Source organism: Nuphar pumila, chromosome 10, assembly GCF_984573655.1.
Source record: "Nuphar pumila chromosome 10, dmNupPumi1.hap1.1, whole genome shotgun sequence".
In the NCBI taxonomy this organism is placed as follows: domain Eukaryota; kingdom Viridiplantae; phylum Streptophyta; class Magnoliopsida; order Nymphaeales; family Nymphaeaceae; genus Nuphar; species Nuphar pumila.
The window spans coordinates 109,157,163-109,180,562 of NC_143258.1; the positions used below are offsets into that span (position 1 = coordinate 109,157,163).

General features: G+C 37.4%; 1 protein-coding gene across 2 annotated transcripts; it reads left to right on the forward strand.

Moving 5' to 3' along the window:
• The first annotated feature begins 4,707 nt into the window (after nt 1-4,707).
• On the forward strand, nt 4,708-17,397 carry LOC149827854 (uncharacterized). Of its 2 annotated transcripts, none has more exons than XM_090018272.1 (4): nt 4,708-5,051; nt 5,508-6,484; nt 16,453-16,500; nt 16,582-17,397. In XM_090018272.1, the coding sequence occupies exons 1-4, from the start codon at nt 4,721-4,723 to the stop codon at nt 17,080-17,082; spliced, it is 1,857 nt and encodes a 618-aa protein (XP_089874398.1). In that variant the 5' UTR covers nt 4,708-4,720; the 3' UTR covers nt 17,083-17,397. The 2 variants fall into 2 exon arrangements, with proteins under 2 accessions (XP_089874398.1, XP_089874399.1); XM_090018273.1 differs by having other exon boundaries at nt 4,728-5,051; nt 5,498-6,484.
• Nucleotides 17,398-23,400: the final 6,003 nt, after the last annotated feature.

Below are 23,400 nucleotides of genomic sequence, written 5' to 3' on the forward strand. Positions count from 1 at the left end.
CCAAGAATGAAGGTTAAAGTCAAAACCTGTGCACAGATAGACTTATACTTGCCTCGTCCTACCCAATCCTTGCTCCTCGTTAAAAAAATTACTATTATGTATATTATAAAGAACGATAATATGACCCCAACTATTTCAAACAATATTAACAACCTATGCGTGGAAATCGATAGATTGAGGAGAAGCAATCTGAAAGTGAGGTCACTTTTGTCTCTAAGTGTGTCATCCTCCAGCATAGACGTAATGTCATCGTGTCCATTTGGTGGATACTACGATTCTATTTATTGCAGTACACGATAAGGAGCAAACACAAGTCCCAAAGGAGAATGTATCGTCCGACCAAAGGTTAGCGATGCTGGAGAGTGAGAATAAGAAGTTACATAAGGACGTGCAGAATTTGAGTAAACAAATTGAGTCACTGGTTAAGATGATTACCAATGGATTTTATAAGATCAAGGGAACGAAGAAGCCACCGAATAAAGAGACTCCACCAAGTCCAAGAAAAAGACGAGTTCTATGTCCATCTGAGTCGTCAAGAGCAAGTGAATAAACATATGTGATTTGTGTATCCCGGTAATTCTATGTTGTAATTCTGACATTCTTTGTTGTAATTATATAATTCTTTCCTTAATAAGTGTAACACAGAAGTGCCACTGAAAAATAAGACTACATAAACTTAGGTTTGTAATTATATAACTCTTTCATGATTTGTACTTACGTATAACGATTACTAGCTTAGGGTTTATTATGTATCGAGATTATTGTGATAGCGATTGCTCTGTATAGCGCTTAATATATATAGTGTTTAGGAAGTTATCACGATTTGTACTTACGTTTGCTAAATCGTATAGTGATTACTAGCTTAGGGTTTATTACTTTTAGTGTTTCTTGTGATAGCGATTACTTAATATGTCGATTACTCAGTATAGCAATTATGAAGATACCATTATTTGTACTTACGTTTGCTAAATCGTATAGCGATTACTGGTTTAGGGTTTATTATTTATAACGTTTCTTGTGATAGCGATTAATAGATATAGCGTTATGTAGTTACCACGATTTGTACTTACGTTTGCTAAATCATATAGCGATTACTAGTTTTGAGTTTATTATATATATCGATTTCTTTAGTTGCAAGAAACGTCACATAACATTAGTATAGGGTTTAGGATCTGACACGCTATTGATGTTATGCTACATGTCATTCATTTACACATACTAACATTGTGTTGATGATACTAGCAAATGAAACAACGTCTTTTAATTAATATGCAATATAATTTATTTATTTGTTAATATTCTTTTTACGTGATTTTTGAAAACTGATGGGATGTGAAACGATGTGAACAATAAATGAATGAATCATCGTGTTTCACAAGGCACACAAGATGTTTCTTTTAAAAGCATGAAACATGCGATGTTTCATTTAAAGAAGAAAAGGAGCCTTTCCTATAACCTGCTTCGTGAGCAATGAACAAAAAACTGATGTTTCCTCTAATCTTCTTCTAAGCGCAAGCTGTATCGATGTCGAAGAAGGACACTACGATTCATTCGAACGTCCGCAAAAAAGGGTAGCTTCAATTTCTATAACCTACTTCATCTTTTTTATGTCATTTATAGTTTGTTTACTGAATATAATACTACAATTATTTTACTGAATATTCAGCTAATTTCAGTGCAGTATCTACAAAACAAGGTGCTAGAAAACTCAACAAAGTGCTCAAAGAGAACATCGACTGGATGCAAGATGAATTTGCAAAAGGACACACTATCAGTAATTTTGTACGTATGAAACCACTATCAGGTATATATTAACGCATGACATATGTATGTATATTAACAAATGCATATTTGTTCTAAAGAGACTATACATGATTTTGTCATGTATATTCAAAGCAAGGGAAGAACCATGTTGGTCTGCATCATCACCTCTTATTTTATGGTATATCGGTTATCTTATATGTTTATTTTGTCATTTTATTTACTAATGTACCTTCGTGTTTTAAACTTACTATTATTACTGTTTTATTCAATAGAGTATTGTCCGCTAAATGTCATACGCGATTGGATTTCTAGACGGAATACAATACTGGGGTGACGATGACCAAATCACTGACTTTTTTTCAAGTGAAAAGGTTTGTGACCATATCGATTTATAAGATGTTAAATCTATTTAAGATCTTGTTTTGATTCTTAATGTCGATTTTTAAGCTATCAATAGGAATTTGCATATCGATTTAAGACATTGTTTTGATTCTTAATATTAATTTCTATGTTGATTATTCCTCATCGATATTTAAGATATTGTTTAGATTATTAATATCGATTTAAGATATTGTTTTGATTCTTAATAGCGATTTCTATGCTGATTCTAAATATCGATTTAAGATATTGTTCTCATTTTTAATATTGATTTCTATGATGATTCTTAATATCGATTTAGGATACTGTTTTGATTCTCAATATCAATTTTTTAGATATCAATACGAATTTCTAAATCGATTTAAGATATTGCTCTGAATCTTAATATCAATTTCTATGCTGATTCTTAATATCGTTTTAAGATATTGTTTTGATTCTTAGTATCAATTTCTATGCTCATTCTTAATATCTATTTTTAAGCTATCAATAGAAATTTCTATAGCGATTTAAGATATTTTGATTCTATGCTGATTCCTAATATCAATTTAAGATATTGGTTTGATTCTTAATATTGATTTATATATTGATTCTTAACATTATTTTTTATGGTATCAATACGCATTTCCATATTCATTTTTTAAAATATTTTATAATCGATTTGTAGATATTTATTCCTACATTATGGCAATCAGAAAAACATTGGGTCTTATACGTGTTGGATGTACGAAAACAAAAAATATGGCTATACAACTCCTTGGACTATGACATTGGTGTGGACTGTGATATTCTGCATTTGGTAAGTTTTTATCTTTAAGATTATTGTATCTCATACCGTGGCCCAGAATTTACTTGGTTTTGCATAAACCACAAGTTAGATTTTTCAAAGACATGTTGGGTGTCAACATTGGCCCATGGAGACTTCACATCATAGAGGATGCTCTTTTACAAAATAATAACGTCGATTGTGGCGTCTTTGTAATGAAGTATATTGAAGCAATATACTATGGACGAGCACCAGAATTCACCGCTGTATGCTGTACACTTAAACATGTTTTATTAACCTATATTATTGATGATTGCATTTTTATATTGTTTTCATTTTTGTTTTTTTTTTCAGGATAATATACCTGGATTTCACAAAGAACTATGCGAAAAATTGAAGGATTTTCTAGTTGAAAAAGATACAAAAACCCAGACTGCAAGATTACCTAGAAAGCTACGAAGGATGCGAGGCCCCCAAGAGTAAGAGAAAGTCATTTTAAACGTCTACCTGTTCTCAAGGATAACGTGAAGAGGGTTACGTTCTACTGCTGAGAGAGAGATAACAATTTTTTTGTTTAACTTTCAATTTCCAATTTTTTTATGTGCAGACATTTATAACAAATTTTGTAAGACTATACAAAATTCACATTGATCCATAAACCAAAATTATGAACTGGCAAACGTGTGTTGAATACGCAAATCGCTACCTCAAGCGCCCAAATCGCAACAATGTAAATTTTGCAATACTTTAAGATATTATATCGATTTTTGTGAGATATTATTTTGTTAATATCGATTTGTAATATATTATGCTGAATTTTCGTATATAGATTTGTAAGATATTATGTATTTTCTAGTGTCGATTATTGAGATATTGTTTTGGTTGTTAATATCGATTTATAATATATTATGTTTAATTGTCGTATATCGATTTGTATGACATTATACTGAAATGCCGTATACTGATTTGTAATATATTATGTTGAATTGTCGTATATTGATTTGTAAGATTATATATATTTTCTAGTGTCGATTTGTGAGATATGATGTTTTTGTTAACATCGATTTATGTATAAGTGTAGCACACAAATGCTACTAAACAAATCGTTGTAATGATAGGCGTTCGAAAATAAAAATCAAACAAGCGTTTAGCGTTTTGTAGCGTGAAAATATCACTGATTTGCATTTACGATCTGTGTTCCTATCATGATTTACACAATGATTGATAAAAGTCTAAAACGATTTGCACAAACATTGACCGTGCAATTTTATCGTGATTTGTACTCATGCACAATGCGATTTTTATTCAGATGTGGCTGACATAGACGTTATTGTGTAAATCGTTATATCATTGCGATTTACACAATGACATCTGTCTTTTAGACAATAAGCTTTGTCTAATTGAATGACACGTACCATCATGATTTACATAATGACGTATGAAGGTTACATGTTATCGCGATTTTTTTTTATGGGCTATGTCAACGATATTTTCTAATTGCTTTTACAGGCTATGTCTATATCAACGAAGAGTGAACATTACAAGTATTTGTTCATCACATACATCGTTAACTCTTTTTGCGAATAAAATTTTATTTACGTAGGGTGTGAACAATACACGTCTCTAATCGCTTATTGGATTTTCATTGACGAATAACGAACATTTGTATACTGTATATATCGCTATTCTCTTTTGTCATTTGTAGGATATTATGTGCCATTTCTGAGACATGGTTTTGTTTTGTTTTTAATATTGATTGGTAAGCAAATACCACTGTGCGCGCGCGAGAGAGAGACAGAAGTTTTGCCTTTTTGGATGCGAAGGGTGTGCTTCGAGCAAACCCTAAAGAATCCTAAGAATCCTGTAATTCGAGAGAGAGAGAGAGAGAGAGAGAGAGAGAGAGGTGGTTGGGGGATTTCTCTTTCCTGTTGGTTTTTCGGGGCAGATGGCGGAGGCCAAGAGCGAGGATCGGAGCGAGAGCAGCGACTACACGTCGGAGGACGAGGGGACGGAGGACTACCGGAGGGGAGGCTACCACGCCGTCCGGATCGGCGACACCTTCAAGGGTGGCTCCTACGTCGTCCAGAGCAAGCTCGGCTGGGGCCATTTCTCCACCGTCTGGCTCGCCTGGGACACCCAACACAACGTCCGTACATTGTCTTCTTCCCGCCACCCACCCTCTGTGTCTCTTTCTTCTTTTCATCTCGGTTCTAGAGTTTTCTGTATTCCCCATTTTTCCTTGAATCGGTAGTTGGAAATTTTTAGCGTCAAAAGTTCGATTTATTGGTTTGGATGCAATTTTTTCTGATTTTTTTGGATCTGTTATTATATAGATGATTGCAAAATCGTCGTTTTTCTGTTCTCTTTTTTTTTTTTGCAAAACTTTGTCTTTTGTTACTTTTTGAGGGGTTTCATGGTGCATTGTGTTTGTAGTTTTAAGTATAGACAATTGATAGTGTTAAAATTCATTTTTTTGGGTGTCTCTGTAGATGTTTTTTGTATTCATTGTTTGGTTTTTATTGAAATTTTGCATTTTGCGTTATTTGGAGAAGTAATGGTTGATACCCACTTGTTGATTTTTGGTGTTTTTAGAGATATGTAGCGTTGAAAGTTCAGAAGAGTGCACAACACTACACAGAAGCAGCCATGGATGAGATTACGATTCTTAAACAAATATCGGAGGGCGATCTAGGCGATAGCAAGTGCGTTGTTAAGTTGTTGGATCACTTCAAGCATTCTGGGCCGAATGGACAGCATGTCTGTATGGTGTTTGAGTATTTAGGAGATAATCTGCTGACGCTCATTAAGTATACCGACTATAAAGGAGTGCCACTCCATATGGTTAAAGAAATTTGTTACTATATTTTGGTGGGGTTGGATTACTTGCATCGGCAACTTTCTATTATACACACTGATCTGAAACCAGAGAATATTTTACTACTCTCTATGATAGACTCATCCAAGGATCCGGGGCGGTCTGGTGCTCCTCTGATCCTTCCCACTAATAAGGACAAGACAACCTTTTCTGTGAACTCTGGGGTTGTAAAAGATGTGAAGAGCGCGAATGGTGATTTGACAAGGAACCAGAAGAAGAAAATCAAGCGGAAGGCTAAGAAAGCAGCACAAGATTGTGCAGGTAGTGGGGTCAATCAAGATGCAGAATTGGATGGCAAGAATGATCCGACTGGTGAAGATTCCTCTGGTAAAAAATTGGATGGAAAATATCCAGAGGATCTACCTGAAAGTTCTGCCAGCAAATCCAGTCCATTGGATTTCAACGATAAGAAGGAAACACAGCACGTGAACCGCACACATAGAAGGAGTCATTCTACACGACAAAAGCTCCTGAGCTCACTAGATTTGAAGTGCAAATTGGTTGATTTTGGAAATGCTTGTTGGATTTACAAACAATTTACAAGTGACATTCAAACACGACAATACAGGTGCCCTGAGGTTCTCCTTGGGTCTAAGTACTCTACCTCGGCAGATCTATGGTCCTTTGCATGCATCTGTTTTGAGCTTGCAACTGGGGATGTTCTTTTTGATCCTCATAGTGGCGACAATTTTGATAGGGACGAGGTATTTCAATCCTTCTTGATCACATTTTAGAAGAAATTTTGCTATTTGCTGTTTTTGCCTCTCTTTTGTTATATTTTAAGTTTTCTCTTTTTGAGAGAACTATTTAGGTTGCTCTAATCACCTGCACACAAATTGTCAAATTAAAAATTATGGTTAAATTACTGGTTTAGCATCATGAGGAGCAGGACTTTCCGACTTGGTAGCCTGTCCCTCCATTCCTTCATTGATGATCAAATTCCCACACCAACTCTTTGTCTCGCAGTACTGAAGTGATAGCTCTTAACTGGTGGTAGGCTGATCTTATTGTATTTTTCAACCTATATTGTCTATATTTGGTCTAACATTGGGCCCTTTTTTAAAGTTTAGGATGCCTCATGCAAGTCCTTTTTGTTTATTCTTTTTCCTTTATGTGGTTAGGTGGATTATTTATGCTAGAAATTCTCATTCTAGTTGTAATTTCTCAAAACATTGAAGACAAATGAAAATCACTATTTGTCTACATGACAGGTTCTTCCAAGGGAAATGAGCTCCATGCTAATGGATAACTGACTAATAAGTATTATAAGTTTAAAACTATAATCATAATACCAACTTGTTATTATTGTCGTCCTTTCACCATATTAATTATTATAAGTTAAAACTATGATCATAATAGCAACTTATTATTATTGTCATCCTTTTGACATGGTGACATTATATCAAATACGACAGATTATATTAAAATAGCAATGTTAAAATCATCTCTTTGCCATTGTGTTTATCATGATATCATGCAAAGTCTTTTTTTTTGGGGGGTCCTTTCTTTCCCATGGAGTTTTTTTTGTTATGGGCTGCGTGTGATAGTTGAGAAGGATAACATATTTAACAGGAAGCATGAGGCTAGTCAAGGACAGTAATCTACCTAACATCTTATAACTTGTTAGTGGCTACCGTTTGTTCGATTTCTGAAATATTCTTATCTTTATAGAAAGAAATTTGTAGCAAGCTTTTTTATTAATTTAAAAGTCACATTATAATTTGCCAACAATTCACAACTTTCCAAAAATGACAAAAACTATGTATCACAAATCTGTAGAATATGTCGGCATGTTGGCCACTAAAATACTAAAATCAAAATCATGACATGTGAAGACATGTTTCTTTAAGGGATTGTTTGGATGTCTTTTGTTACAAGGTTCTCGTTTGGATGTATTGAGAAAAACAAATTAGTTCTGTTAAGATGAGAAACTATTTGAAACAACTTTTGGATGTAAATATCTTTTGATGTTGGTAATAAACGTAACACCATGACCAATTATCACACAACCAGCAGCCATGCAGCTCCATGGCCACCAAAAAGATCACGTTTATCTTCTCCATGTGTCAATATGCAAACTAATGCCACACTCAAAAGCAAATATTTTCACAATAGATCTGATTAATCATCCTTAAAACTTCTCTTTTCTCTTTGACTGATTGAAATTATAACCATATCAGATCTGAAGTCTGAACCATATATTTCTGATATTGCACAACAAAAGTTATCTAGTTCTGATTTTTGAAGCTGTTCATGCATTTTCTTTTCTTCTTTTGCAACCATTACATGTAACATTCTTTTGTTTAAATTAAAAGAAAAACTGTTAGAAACCCTAGGAAAGAGGGGAATGATGGTGTAGATGAATGCTGGGCCAAGCCTTACCTGACTCTTAGACATCATGCTTAATGTTGGAGAATGAGATCTCCTCCTCATTCTCTTTTTGTCACATAATTCATGCAATCTATGTTCCTTTTTGCCTGGACTGGTCCTTTTCACCTTGACAAAAAGTCATTCTTTGAGGAGATCTTGTTTTTACATTCACATCCACACTTGTGACAATTAAATTTGCCTAAATCTGAGGCATATGCATTGACGCCTACAATGGATAAGTTTTAGGAGAATGCAGTTCTCATTACTTTATTTAGACATTAATAGTGATTAAAACATATAATATCTTGATGTAACTAATGTTTTTTTACATGGGAAGGGTATTTTGTACATAGGCTATGACGAAGCATTTTGTCCTATGGACTATGGTAAAATTGCAGGCCATTTGATTGGTACTTTTATTGGATGCTAGCAATGATAAGACATAAAATAGCTTGATACCTTTTTTTTACATGTGAAGGATATTTTGTACATGGAGGAACCCACTGGGTATAATGAAGGATATTTTTTACTTAAAGTTTAGATTGATAACAGAAATAGATGATCTCAAACAAGCTTCTAACTCATGGTTTGAAAGCTTTTGCAGTGCTATTTGTCAACATGGTTTTTATCATAGTTAAGTTGACAGTCCTTTATTCGTGTTCAAAAGAGGTTCATGTATTTGGTTTGTCTTACATCGATGATATTGTATTAACAAGGAATTCATAAGAACATATTTCAGAAGCAGCTTCCTATGAGAAATTTAACATGAAAGAACTTTGAGCTATTTAGGTGGCTCGTCTATCAAATTGTAGAAGCAGCTTCCTATGAGAAATTTAACATGAAAGAACTTTGAGCTATTTAGGTGGCTCGTCTATCAAATTGTTTTGTTTTATCACGACACAAGTATGCATGTTTTACAAGTCAGGGACTTGATTGCAAACCCACTTGGGCACCAATTGTATTAAATGCCATGTACTAGATAAAAATAAGCAACTTATTTTTCATCTAGAGAAGTATAGACATGTTGTAAGAGCATTGCACTGTTTATGCTTCTCTAGGCTAGATAGTTAAATCAAGCTTTTCAAGTATCATTATTTTTGGGGTTTACGATACGATAACCCGTATCAGGTGTATCGTACGATACATCTCTGTATCGTGTCATATCGTACGATACATGGCGTATCGTACAATGCGGTTATGGTATACTTAAAAAGGACCCGAAACTCAAAATTTTTTTTGGGGTTTAAAAGGCCTCTTGAGGGCCGACTTCTCCATATGGCTTAAGGTAAAAAATCTTTATTATGAGTAAAATTATAAAGCTACTCTCCAAAAAAAATTGCTTCGGGGTGTGTGCCCCCATACAACCTTCCGCCAACTTACCTTGGATCCGTGAAAATTAAAGATTTATATTAAGGTAGAAATCATACTCCACACTCCAACAAATATGGCATAAGATGATCCGACATGGCAATGGTGTACTCAAGTAATGAGCGAAAACTGATTAAAAATCGAGTGCAACTATTATCGTAATATTTTTGTTTATGTAATATGAAAGCATGAGTCTTGTGGCATGTACTTAATTGTAAGATATTTAATATTTTGTATTATTCTTGTGAGATATGCATGCAATATTATTTTTTATTCTATATTAGTTAATGTTTGATGATGTTTTATGCTGCTCATAGAGATATATATGCTTCATATGTGATTTTATGGTCGTATTTTGTGCAATTCATTATTGTTTCATGTGAAATTATTTTTTTTAGAATTTTTGCTATTTTTTTCCGATTTTTCTTGTTTTTTTGGAATTCTTTATTAAAAATTTACAATATGTTTACGATACGATAGGGTGTTACTATGGGCCCGACCGATATGGGTAACGATACGATACTTACAATCTTGATATTAAGACAACACTACAGATGGTGTATCATAGAAGGTTCCTTTGCAAAATTGATTGCATTAAATTCTTTTTGTTGTATCATATTCAGATGTTGATTGGACTATTTGAATACTACAGATAAAAAACATCAAGGTGTATTGTCTGTATTTAGGTGATCACTTAGGTTCATGGAATAAGTCAAATTGCAGATACTAGTATAAAAGCAAAATACAGGGCAATGACACCAATTGCTTTACACATTGCTTGGATAAGAAATTTACTTATTACTCTTGAATTACATGTTCCATGATTATTATATTTAGGCAATAAGCACACAACACTATCTACTTAAATCCTATGAGACACATTACTTGCCATTTTTTTAAATGATGGGGAAATCTGCTAGGACGTCAAACCATTTCAAGTAGGTTTGTACCTAATGTGGACGAACCCTTTGTTTGACCGCAAAACACTGGATACTAGCCCTATTGTCCACTAGGAAGTCAATCCCTTTGGCTTTAATGCATGGGCATGCACATGAGGAATCAATTGTGGGATCTTCAGAAGAGCATGAGCATTCACGCATTGCCCTAACTATAAGAGTGGGCCCATGGTGGGCCATCACTTGCCATTTAATTGCAAGCAAATCAATTTTTAGTTTTTGAATTACTTGCTTTTTCTAATATTTTAAATCATTTTCCATTTAATGGCAAATGATATTTTTGAATAATTTGCCATTAAATGGAAAATAATTTAAAATAACAAAAAAGCGAGAAATTTAAAAATTATTCCCCATTTAATTCAATTTAATATTTAATTATTGATATTTTAAATCACCTGCCATTTAAGGGCAAGTAATAATTTTGAGTTACTTCCCATTAAGTATTTTTTATTTTGAAATTATTTTCCATTACATGCAAGTGATTTAAAATATTAACAAATATAAAAAATGACAACTAATTTCAAAATTGAAAATATCAAAAGTTACTTCCCACTTAGTCTTTTCAATCACTTGCCATTTAATTGCAAGTAATTTAATCTTTAATTTTGCATTACTTGACTTTTTTTAATGGCAAGTAATGTTTTCTCATGACACATGCCATTTATTGTTTTTCAAATTTTAAATTAGTTGCCACGAAATGACAAGTGATTTAAAATTACAAAAATATGGCAAGTAATTCAAAAATTAAAAATGTTAAGAATTACTTGCATTTATTTATGGCAAGGAAACTGCATTGAAACCAGGCCCACTGGCTTCCATCACCCTCAAAATAGTAAATCCTGGGGTGATGGCTTGACTTACACAGGCATGCACACCAAGCTTGTAACAAGTGTAATTGCAGTGGGGATCAAACTCAAAACAAGACATCCAATCTCCATTGAGATTGTATTTGTGAAAAACTTGGTGTATATGCCTGTGGCTAGGTTGCCATGGGGGGATTGCTAGGCAAGTTCTTTGTCATCATAAAAAAGGGGAAGTCATTGAAATTGGCAAGTAATTTAAAAATTAAAACATTACAAAAAATAGTAAGTGATTTAAAATATAAAAAATGGCAAGTAATTAAAAAATAAAAAATTGAATTGCTTGCCATTAAAAGGCAAGCAATTTGAAATATGCAAAAATATAATTCCCCACCAAGTACATACTCACATGGTTAGGGTGATGCATGATTGTTCATGCTCTCCCACACTTCATGTGATTGATTTTCTTTGTGCAGACTCGTGCAATAAAGCCAAAGAGAGCCCCTTTCTAGTGGCCAAGGGGATTAGTATTCAGGATTTTGTGTCGAACATGGGACCAGTCCATAGTGGGTATAAGCCCACGTGTTATGGTCTAACACCCTAGTTGATTCTGCATCTTAATAAAAGATAGGTGATTTAAAATATTAAAAACATGTAAAAAATGGCACCTAATTAAAAAATAAATTTAAATTATTTAAAAAATTAAATAAGAGCAAGTCATTCAAAAATAGGGGAAGTCATTGAAATTGGCAAGTAATTTAAAAATTAAAACATTACAAAAAATAGTAAGTGATTTAAAATATAAAAAATGGCAAGTAATTCAAAAATAAAAAATTGAATTGCTTGCCATTAAAAGGCAAGCAATTTGAAATATGCAAAAATATAATTCCCCACCAAGTACATACTCACATGGTTAGGGTGATGCATGATTGTTCATGCTCTCCCACACTTCATGTGATTGATTTTCTTTGTGCAGACTCGTGCAATAAAGCCAAAGAGAGCCCCTTTCTAGTGGCCAAGGGGATTAGTATTCAGGATTTTGTGTCGAACATGGGACCAGTCCATAGTGGGTATAAGCCCACGTGTTATGGTCTAACACCCTAGTTGATTTTGCATCTTAATAAAAGATAGGTGATTTAAAATATTAAAAACATGTAAAAAATGGCACCTAATTAAAAAATAAATTTAAATTATTTAAAAAATTAAATAAGAGCAAGTCATTCAAAAATAAATAAATCATTTAAAAAAAATAAAAATTGGCAAGTAATTAACAAATTTAAATTTTAATTATTTGTCATTAAACAATGACTAATTCAAAATGAATAGCAGTTAATTCAGAGAAATTAAAAAAATGAAAAAGCTCAAGAGTTGTAAACTTATCCACCAAGGCCTTTTTTCAAATAACGGGGAGAAACCACTGTTATGGTTTAGACATCCCATTACGAGTCAGGAGTTGCCATGTTGACTGTGGCCCCATGCTTGCAGTGCTAAACTCCAAAATAACCCCTTGCCAATGGAGGATAGTTTCCCATTGGCTTAGGTCTTGCGACAAGGGTGATGCACCCTGGGTATCTGAAGTCTTAGCATCCTTCAAGTTAAATCCCATAAGCTGATCCACCTGGCCATGGCAAGTGGAGCCCTTCTGGGCTTGTTTACGAAGGCCTTGGCAAGAGCAGACATTTGGAGTTGAAAATTACATATTCATGTTCATTGTCTATATAGCTTGAGAAGGTTTGGTAGAGACTTGTGAGTGTTAACATGAGTGGTACGAGTCTTTGGTCACATTCTCGTAATGTATGATGTTATTAGAAATATTTTTCTGCTGTTTCTAAACAATGGCAGTTACATAAATTTTCCTGTAGTTTTTTATATTTTATAAAGAGGTTTGTCCTGCCATAACCCTCGATAGGCTGGGCCAATTCTCTGCCTAAAGCTCTGTTTCCCTTCCATTCTTTCATCTTCTCTCCTTATTCACATTTCAAAGGGCATTGACTCCCTTTGCAAAAGGTATGCCATGCTTATGAGTCATGGATAGTTCATTTCTTGTGAAATTGGTTTCATTACTTCACTTACTAAATGCTATGTAACATAGACACATCAATGCACCTGCTGTACCCGTGTCGACATGGCTTGACAGGGGTACGGGTACTGGACACGGTGTGGGTACGTGTTGGGTCGGGTCCAACCCTGACCTGACCCAACATGACCCAAATAACAGTTTTTTTTTACCTAGGTCAAAGGGCGGGGCCATTTTGATCCCCACCTTGACCCCGATAAACCCTACCCCGCTAAGAACTTGTTATTGAATTTTGAGTAAACTAATCTTATTTGTTGTTAAATGTTAAATTAATTTATTGTTGTTGGATTTTGATTCTTTGAAATTTGTATTTATGTGAAATAATATAGCCGTATCTCTGTACCCACATTTTTTAGAATTGCCGTGTCGTACCCTCCGTACCTGCACCCGTACCTATGTGACATAGACTAACTGGTTATTTATTAGAAGGAATAAAAGTGCATTAGGTGCCCTAAAATTTAAAAAAATGATCATATCTTTGAGAGAACATAAAGCTCTTGCAAAGGTGAGTGGGGTTTGGGAGTCATCTGCTCTTGCTGCCTCTTAAACGCTTTATTGTTTTTTGTATGCATAAACTAACAATAGAAATTCTCTTATTATATTTTGGATGAGTAATTTGCACATCCAAGATAATCTTGAATATGATTTGAAAAAGTGCTTTATTCCTATTCTATGTAATCAAAATCGGTGACTAGGCTCTGGCTTGCCTGCCTAGTCGGGCTAGGTGCAGCACCACTGCCTAGGCCGATGCTTGTAGGCGGTAGGGCCCATTGGTGGAGATAGCATTGTCTTTTCTTTTGTACCTATATATATATATATATATATATATATATATAAGCACTCTCTCACACACGCACACACACACACACTTTGTGTTTCTTCCGTATACTCTATGTTTAAGGTTTAAAGTTTTATTTTTACTCATTTCAAATTAGCGGTTTTAAATTTTTTATGTAAGTGGACCGGGGCGGATGCGGGGGACAAGGTCTCCATCCCCGCCCCATCTCAAAATTCTGCCCTCCATCCCTGCACGGGTTTTGATTTTAACCTCCATCCTTGTTTCATGTCCTCCATCCCCGGTCCAAACGGGGCCCAGTTTCTCCCCGGTCCACTGTCATCCTTAAAGGTGTTTTAGTTATTTTACTAACGGGATCGGAGACAGGGCGGGGCAGGGGAAAACATAAGTCCATCCCCGCACGGGTTTTGATTTTAACCTCCATCCCCGTTTCATGTCCTCCATCCCCGGTCCAAATGGGGTGAGGCGGGGCAGGGCACCATTTCCCCCCGGTCCACTGCCTTCCCTAAAAAACAGCAATTGAAGGGGCTTCTTCTACTGCAAGTGCTAGCGGATCTAATCAACAAGATAATTATGAATAAAATATATGATGTTGTAGAGCAAAAAATACAGTTTTATGATGCATTACATGTTATATTTTGTTTGCAAATGATTAATTTCATGATAAATGCATGTTTGCTATTAATTTTAGCAGTTCATTTTAAGTTCTTTTTTTTTGTGCTGACTAGGTTGACTAATCCTGCCTGGTCTCAACTAGGCCTTTTAAGGGTCTAACAACTTGTGCTTTTGACTGCATAGTTCCTATTGTATGTGAGCTGAAAATGATAGAACATTTAAGGCAATGTGCCAGCTTATTTGATATAATAAAGCATCATTATTTGGCATGTTCTTACAGCTAAGTGTGTCGGGGGGAAATGTTGTTTGTGTCTGTTTTTGCATCTTATGTTTTCTTTTTACCTGCTAGGCTGTGCTATATGGGATGAAGGAAAAAAAAATTATAACAATACTTGCCATATCCCATGGATATGTCTGTCACACGGATACTCCTTGACTCTTGTTCCATATCCAATTATGTACATCATATTGGAAACTTCATAAAAATGGCCGTATCCCTGTATCCACATCCATATCCATGTGACATCACTGACATGGCTCTATGTACAATTGTACATCCTGAATAAGTTGTTCAAGGATGATGTCAAAATAGAGAGAGGTCATATGCAAGAATGTCTTATTAGAAAAATACAGTGTCAGATGTAGCATAGATGCCGGTTTGCTTATTTTTATAGTTATTCATCTTGCTTTTTTTGCCTCTTTATTTACAGGAGTAAAACTTCAGATCCGAACTATATCCTATATAGCATAGTTGAATCTGGATGTGGATTTGGTATTGTTATACTGGATCCAGCAAGAAAAGGGTTATTAACAATGCTTTTACAAAGCATAAATTGATTGGATTTGATCTGGGATCAAAGTATAAATCCTATTTGAAAATTATGATTCAAATCTGAATCTGAATCTAAAAACATGTAACCATGTAAGTTCAAATCCGATCTGAATTTACATTCAGATCTTGTTTACGATCCAAATTCTAAAATAACGTGTCAGTTTTGGGTTGGATGTGTTCGACCTAATCCAATCCATTTGCACCCCTTAATGATGGAGCAGTTTCCTCGATCATGAGCCAGAGATGGACACTCTTCCCGCTTCTGCATGGTAACTGGGCTAAAATACTGCACCAGCCCTCCAAGTGTAGGCCCCTCTGGTTCTGAGTCCAACAAGGTACATGATCATGGCTGAGCAAGGGGTGCAAATGGATACAATTCATTCAGACCTCTGATCTTGATTTAATATGTTTCTCAAATAAGATCCAAATGTGTAATCAGACTGGATCCAGAGCTTACTGCACCACATTTGAAAAGATCAATTGTATTCTACATGGGTGAAATGCTTATTCTTGTCATATGAAAGACACAAATGGCATATTTATTGTATATCTCGTTGTTTGTCCCATTGTGTTTCAAATTCTGATTCCCTTTCCCTTTTGTTAAGAACTTTTCTTTATGGAGAAATTTGAAACTGAACTTGTTTTGCCTGTGATTCTCTCAGTGAGATAGAAATGAAACTTAAACATGCTGTTCTTCAAATAGGATCTGGTTATCATCATCTTCTTAGGTAGTTTCTTCTTGCACTTGAAGCACTTGCCATGGTTTCAATCATGTTTGTTTCTTAGGGTTACAGATGTATATTCAAAAGGTTTGAATACAAGAAAGAACTTGTGTTTGAGTATTTTGTTCTTTTACAGGACCACCTGGCACTAATGATGGAGCTTCTTGGGATGATGCCTCGCAAAGTATGGAAGTTACACTCGCTTGACAACTTCTATTTTGCTGTTATTTGCTTTGAATTATAAAAAGTGATTTTTCCTTTGCAGATTGCTTTAGGTGGTCGGTATTCACGAGAATTCTTCAATAGACATGGGGACTTGAGACACATCAGACACTTGCGTTTCTGGCCTTTGGATAAAGTGCTTATCGAGAAATATGCATTCAGTGAGCAGGATGCAAATGATATGGCGAACTTCCTTATTCCAATACTGGAGTTTGATCCAGAAAAGCGACCAACTGCAGCTCAACTGCTGCTTCACCCCTGGCTTAATGATGGTCCTCGACTCCTTGAACCATCGGCATCTCCACCTCCTCCTGCCACACAGTCACATTTCCAACCTTGTTCTCAATTGCCATCCCAATCCCAATCTCTGCCCCAAAGCCAATCTCTAGACCGCAGTATGTCTGAGAGAAAGAAGAGAGAGAAAGATGAGAGGGAAGCAATGGAGACGGGCATTGGAAACATTGCAATTGGTGGTGGTTCAAAATCATTTAGAGAAATCAAACCTAGTGGAACCAAGATTGCCATTAACCCTTCTTCCAGATAGTGCATTGCCTTAGCCTTTTGTTGAGTTTATATCATCAGTCAGTGTGGATGCATTCTTAGCGTGTTTGGTATGGCACCCTTTGGTTTCCCATTTCTCTGCCAATATGTGTCCAATAGATCCAGTGGCTAAATCAAGTTGTCTATGAACTGTAAACTGCATTGATTATTGTTTCAGGAGCCTGCCCTCAAGGTGAGCGTTGGAGCACCTGCGTATGAGCACGTGGTTGAGTTTTCTTGCTTGTACAGCCATATAAAATGTGCTTGTTCTGCAATTCAAAAATGAAAAATTAATTCATGCAAGCACTACACTTTGGGCCACCTGCTGTTGTTACTTCCTAGTATGTCTTTGTATTTGCTTGACTGGAGATCGTGCACTTTAATCTTCTAACTGTCAATTGATTTTTAGTCTACCCCTCCTTCCAGGAATGCTGTAGTAACCATGGTTTTGAGGAGAAAAAAAAAACACACCATTTTTTAACATTGTTGTTATGAGGCTTTTTCTTTGGTTTAGTGGATTGTGAAACCCAAGTATTCTGGTCTTTGTTGTGATACAATACTTGATTTCAGGCCATAGCTTTTACTTCTATGCATATAAAGTACTTGGAAACTGATGTACCTGGTTTCTCTGCATGTTTATGTTTAGCTTGTGCCTTTTTGGGCGAAAGTGTGTAGGGTGTGGGTAGGGTTACCTATCTGAGTCATATCAATTTAAGAATACAGATCACGGTTACATCCATATTATAAGTGGGTAGGATATAATTGTCATATAGTGCTTGCATAAATAAACTGCACATTGTCACGGGCTTATTTCCTTCAATGGGTCAGCGCGACGCGACGGTCCTTCTCCACCGTCGCTTGCCGATCGCAAAAGCTTGTAATAAGAGTGCAAGATAGAATAGAGGGTGAGAAATTGCAATCACAAGAAGCAATCACAACGAGGGTGAACAAAAGAAATTTCAACGCATTTACTTCATTCATAATTTTGCCCGCAGGCTATTACAGTTCAAGTGTACGAGTTGCCCCTTCAGGGTATTGATTCACCTAAGCCGGGCAGTTTATATCAGACTCAACAAAAGCAAAACAGACTCTAAGCGTAACTGTACAATGTAAGTCGCAAGGGAACATGCTCCCTCCTTTAAATCATGCATCGTCTTCGGCGCTGTCTGTTTCGTGGTAAGCTCTGACTTTAGCCGGGTAGCGGCTGTTCATTCGAAATGTAGGCTCCCACGCTGGTTCTGTTGTTTCCTCCCACTGCACCAAGTATTTCTTCGTCTCTCTCAAGTAGTTTACTTTGCGGTGAAGGATCTGATTGAGGTGTTTTTCGGCTTGTTGTGCTGTCGGGGCCCTCTGCATGATGGGAGCACGCTGTGGCACACTACGTTCTGGGTCTCCATCATCCGGATGAAACTGTTTGAGGTTGCACACGTGAAACACCTGGTGCACCTTAAAGTCTGGGAGCAACTCCAGCTTGTATGTCAGTTTGCCCACCTTCTTTGTGATGGTGAAGGATCTATAGTTTCTTAGCAGTCCGCGGTGTTGTCTGCGAAAGATGCCGGTACGACTAGGATATAACTTCACCAACACTTGGTCCCCAACTTGAAACCCCGCGGGCCAACGATTCTTGTCCGTCTACTTCTTCATTCTCTTTGCCGCCTTGTGTAAGAATGCATTCGCCAACTCATTCTGCTCGTGCCAGTCGTGAACAAACTGATAGGCGAATAATGACCTTCCCTTTTCTTGTACGGCAAGAGTGTGCGAGGTCAATGGCTGCTGCCTCGTGGCTATCTCAAACGGGTTGTGGCCTTAAGACTCACTCTTCTACAGATTGTAACAAAATTGTGCCACATCAAGGAACTTCACTCAATTTTTCTGATTGGCACTAACAAAGTGCCTAAGGTACTGTTCAAGTATCTCGTTGATACGCTCTGTCTGCCCATCTGTCTGCGGATGGAAGCTTATTGAAAACAACAAATCAGAGCCAAGTAACCGAAATACTTCACACCAGAATTTACCCGTGAAGCGAGCATCGCGATCATTCACAATACTCTTTGGTATGCTTCACCACATGCTTTACGAACAACTCTGCAGTCTTCTCTACAAGGCACTCCTTGGAAGCTGGGATGAAGGTGACATACTTTGAGAAACAATCCACCACAACCAAAACAAAACTGAGGCCCTCTACCTTTGACAGACTAACAATAAAGTCCATGGAGATGTTATCCCAAGGATGTTCTGAAATTGGTAGAGGCTCAAGGATACCAGCAGTCTTCTGGTTTGTCCTCTTATCTTGCTGGCAGATGAGGCATGTTCGCACATACCCCTCAACGTCGTCTTTCATCTGCGGCCAATAGTAGCCACGCTCAAGGATTGCTAAGGTCCGCTCCTGACCAGGATGACCGACCCATAGTGTATCATGGCACTCCTTAAGTAGTTCTCGGCGAAGGCTTCCCCACCGTGGCATAAAGATGCGTCTCCCTTTTGTTACGAGAAGGTCATCCTGTAGCTAAAATCATTGAGTCTTCCCTACCTGCGCCAGAGAAACAAGGTGTTGTGCGATCGAATCCTGCTGTGTACCTTCGCGAATGCAGCTCAGCAATGCGCCCTCCAAGTGCACTTTAGAAGGCTCCACGCGCACAACTGTCAGTTCAACCCTACGACTCAGGGCATCCGTCACAACATTGGTCTTCTCAACCTTGTACTCCAAGGCAAAGTCGAACTCAGCCAAAAACATATGCCATCGAGCTTGTTTAGGCGTCAACTTCTTCTGTGTCTGAAAATAGCTCATGGCCACATTGTCCGTCTTGACGACGAACTCAGCACCCAAAAGGTAGTGTCGCCAGGTCCTGAGGCAATACACAATGACAGTCATCTCACGTTCATGTACTGTGTAACGCCTCTCTGCATCTTTCAGCTTGCGACTGTCATATGCGATCAGATGACCATCTTGCATAATAACTGTGCCAATGACAAAGTCTGAGGCATCCGTGTGGACTTCAAAGGGTCTCGAATGAACAGGCAATCGCAGCACTGACTCCCTCACTAAGGCTTTCTTCAAGCCATCAAAAGCATCTTGGCACGCTCTTGTCTAAAGCCATACCCAATTCTTCTTTAACAAATTTGTGAGGGGCGCAACAATAAGAGAATAGCCTTCGATGAAACACCGATAATAGTTTGTCAAACTGAGGAATGACTGCAATTCTGGCACTTTACTTGGCGGAACCCATTCTTGGATGGCCCTTATCTTCTGCCCATCCATACGCAACACACCACGCCCCACAACGTGGCCGAGGAAGCTGACTCCTCTTGCCCGAAGAGACACTTCTCTCGTTTAACACAGAGGTCGTTCTCCTTCAGCACCTGAAATATTGTTCGCAAGTGCCCGACATGTTCCTCCATGTTGCTGTTGTAGATCACGATATCATCCAGGCAGACTACCACAAACTTGTCTAAGTAAGGGTAGAAGATCTGATTCATTAAAGTCGTGAACGTGGCTGAAGCATTTGTCAACCCGAATGACATTACTAAAAATTCGTAAGCACCATAGCGGGTGACACAAGTTGTCTTCTGCTCATCACCTTCAGCAATCCTCACCTGCCAATAACCCGATCACAGATCTAGCTTGGAAAAGATACGTACACTACCTAGCTGATCAAACAAGTCCGCTATCAGTGACAATGGGTACTTGTTCTTCACCGTGACCTTGTTCAAAGCACGGTAATCCATACATAACCGTTTAGAGCCATCATGTTTCATCTGAAAAAGGACTGGGGCACCAAATGAGGCTTTTGATAGACGAACAATGCCTGCATCCAACATCTCGTCTAGTTGCCTGCGCAACTCCTTCAGCTCAGCTGGCCCCATACGGTATGAAACCATTGCGGGAGGCTTCGCTCCCGGGGTCAACTCAATCTTGTGGTCGACTTCACGTCTAGGTAGAAGACGCTTCGGCAATTCCGGAGGCATCACCCTCCGAAACTCCTCCAATAATGGGGCTAGGGTCGACGGTACTGCTGCTTCTACCTTCTCTTCTTCTGTGCGCACTGCAACTAAGAATGTTTGTTCTCCATGCTTAACACTGTTCTTTAGCAGCATTGCAGATAACACCAAAGACTTGCCTTTCTGTGTAAGGCACTAGACAATGTGGGATAGGTCTGACCCCATGATTGTCAACGTGTTAAACTTTGGCAGCATCATAACATTCTGGCTTCAATCATCACCATCAATCATCTTGAGTCTGATTGATGGTGTGATCCTCGTTGAGCTACACCCTTTCGAGGATGCATCAATCATCACCTGTTCGTCTGGTGGCGGTTCTTCCCCATTGCACACTCTCCAGGTTGGGTGCCTTCTCAAGCTCTTTGATGATCACCAGCAATTCCCCCATCGCCAGACTAACGGTGAATCAAATGCTCCCAGATCAAAGAAAATTATTCAATTGTATTAAGACTATGTTTAGTAGGCTTGAATCAGAGGTTTGGCATGCCCAACCCAACACCACATTTCAACACCTTTTAAGTTAGAATGTTTTTGGCAACTTTGTCTCTCAACATCACACATGGGCTTTGCCAATATTTTGGCAACACACTAAAACTGTTTTTCCATCCATTGCAAGGCTCCTAAAACTGGCAAAAATACCTATAAACTGAACATAAGGATACACCATTTTGGGTGAGTGTTCACGATGGCATGAGCAAGCATGCATATTACTTTAATTTTTTAAAATAATCTAATATTTTTTAATAAAAAGTATTTTTTTTCTAGCTTTAAAAATAATTTTTATTGAATAAAAATTAAGAAACTTGTATCATTGTGTCCTATTTTTCAAAAGAGTTACAATTTTTTTGAGTTGGAAGGTAGACACCAAACTTTTATGATGCTCGATTACTGACATCTTTCAAAACAAATGTTTGTAGGTACCCATAAGGAATAAGATATCTCTCAAAACTCGGACGACAAAGAGGAATTGGTCGTCCATCTAGGGGATGGCTTCGTGTACTGCAGTCTGCTATGGGATGGCACAACAGACCATCATCTGGTATTGAGGACGGCAAAACTAAAGTGTCGTCCACTATGAGACGGCAATTGCTTTGCCGTCCATTGCACCGAATGTGTGGATAAGCCATTGGCTTATCCCTATCCCTTCCCAATCGCCATACACATTTTTCAGGGTGGGACATCTCCTCTTAGATGAGCTTTCTTTCAAGAAGACTCCCTTGGATAAGTTTTATCTCAGTCTATGCATAAGCTCAAATCCACTAGAATCATATCCAGATTCAAAAAATCTCGTGAACTGTATCATGTTCTGAGTTCTATAAAAAAGGGTTGAACCCTAAGACCTAGATCATCTGGAAATTTCTTGTCCGAGCTCTAGCCCTAGAGAGAAGAAACCCAAGTCTGTCATACCCTTATCTCTCAAATTGTCCTACCTACATGGAGGTACTACCGAAGTTACGCAACAACCCTCGTACTTACTTGAAGATGTTATCGGACAGAAAAGAGTGGGCATAATGCAGACATCTGGAAGGGCTCCCCAAAGAAGCTGAATAAGAATGGATATGGAAGAAATCCAAAATAGACCAAAGACCAGAGATTTACAAAGTTCAAGTAAGCTCGATCATAGATTCTCGATCTTCTATTATAAGATGGCATGGTAAAGTTACCCAAAGTATCGAATCCACCACAAATGAAGGGTAAAGATCCGTCCAAGTACTACCGATATCATCGGGCAGTGGGCCATGACACTGAGGAATGTATCATCCTTAGAGATATCATGCAAAATAATATTGAAAGCAACAAGCTCCTAATTGATGAGAAACCACATAACCAGGGTGATAATGACATGGGCATGTTCCAAGAGCCTTTCCCAAATCATAATACGGAAGAAGGGGTCTAAGCCTGCAAACTAGTTTCAAGAAAAAGTTATAGAGCAAGGACCGCCTGCCAACATAGTGGCATGCATTCGTTGAGCCTTCGTGAGCAATGTCATTATTTATCAGCTATATGCCGCTCGTTAGGTCTACCACCAAGGAGGAATGAGAGTACAAGGAAGAGAAATTTTATGGGAGGACCAAGAAGCCTCTCAAAAAATCAATCAAATAAACATGATTCATCTGAGTCCACCAGACGATAATCACATCAAGATTCCTCCCCCAACGTTCCAACATAAAAGGTCCATCACAAGAAAGGATGACATACGCGTACAACCCATGTGGTACCGACTTGAGGGACAAATTGACAGATTGACTGCTTGGTCATAGAAAGAAAAGATCACTTCATCAAGCTCAGTCATGAGTTTATCATCTAGTTTGGACCAAGTGTC

Excerpts from the sequence above, each read along its gene's own strand:
- LOC149827854 (XM_090018272.1), top strand. The coding sequence starts at position 4,721 with ATGCGAAGGGTGTGCTTCGAGCAAACCCTAAAGAATCCTAAGAATCCT. Across the intron at positions 6,485-16,452 it reads ACAATTTTGATAGGGACGAG|GACCACCTGGCACTAATGAT; the intron begins GTATTTCAATCC and ends GTTCTTTTACAG. Across the intron at positions 16,501-16,581 it reads TTGGGATGATGCCTCGCAAA|ATTGCTTTAGGTGGTCGGTA; the intron begins GTATGGAAGTTA and ends TTTCCTTTGCAG.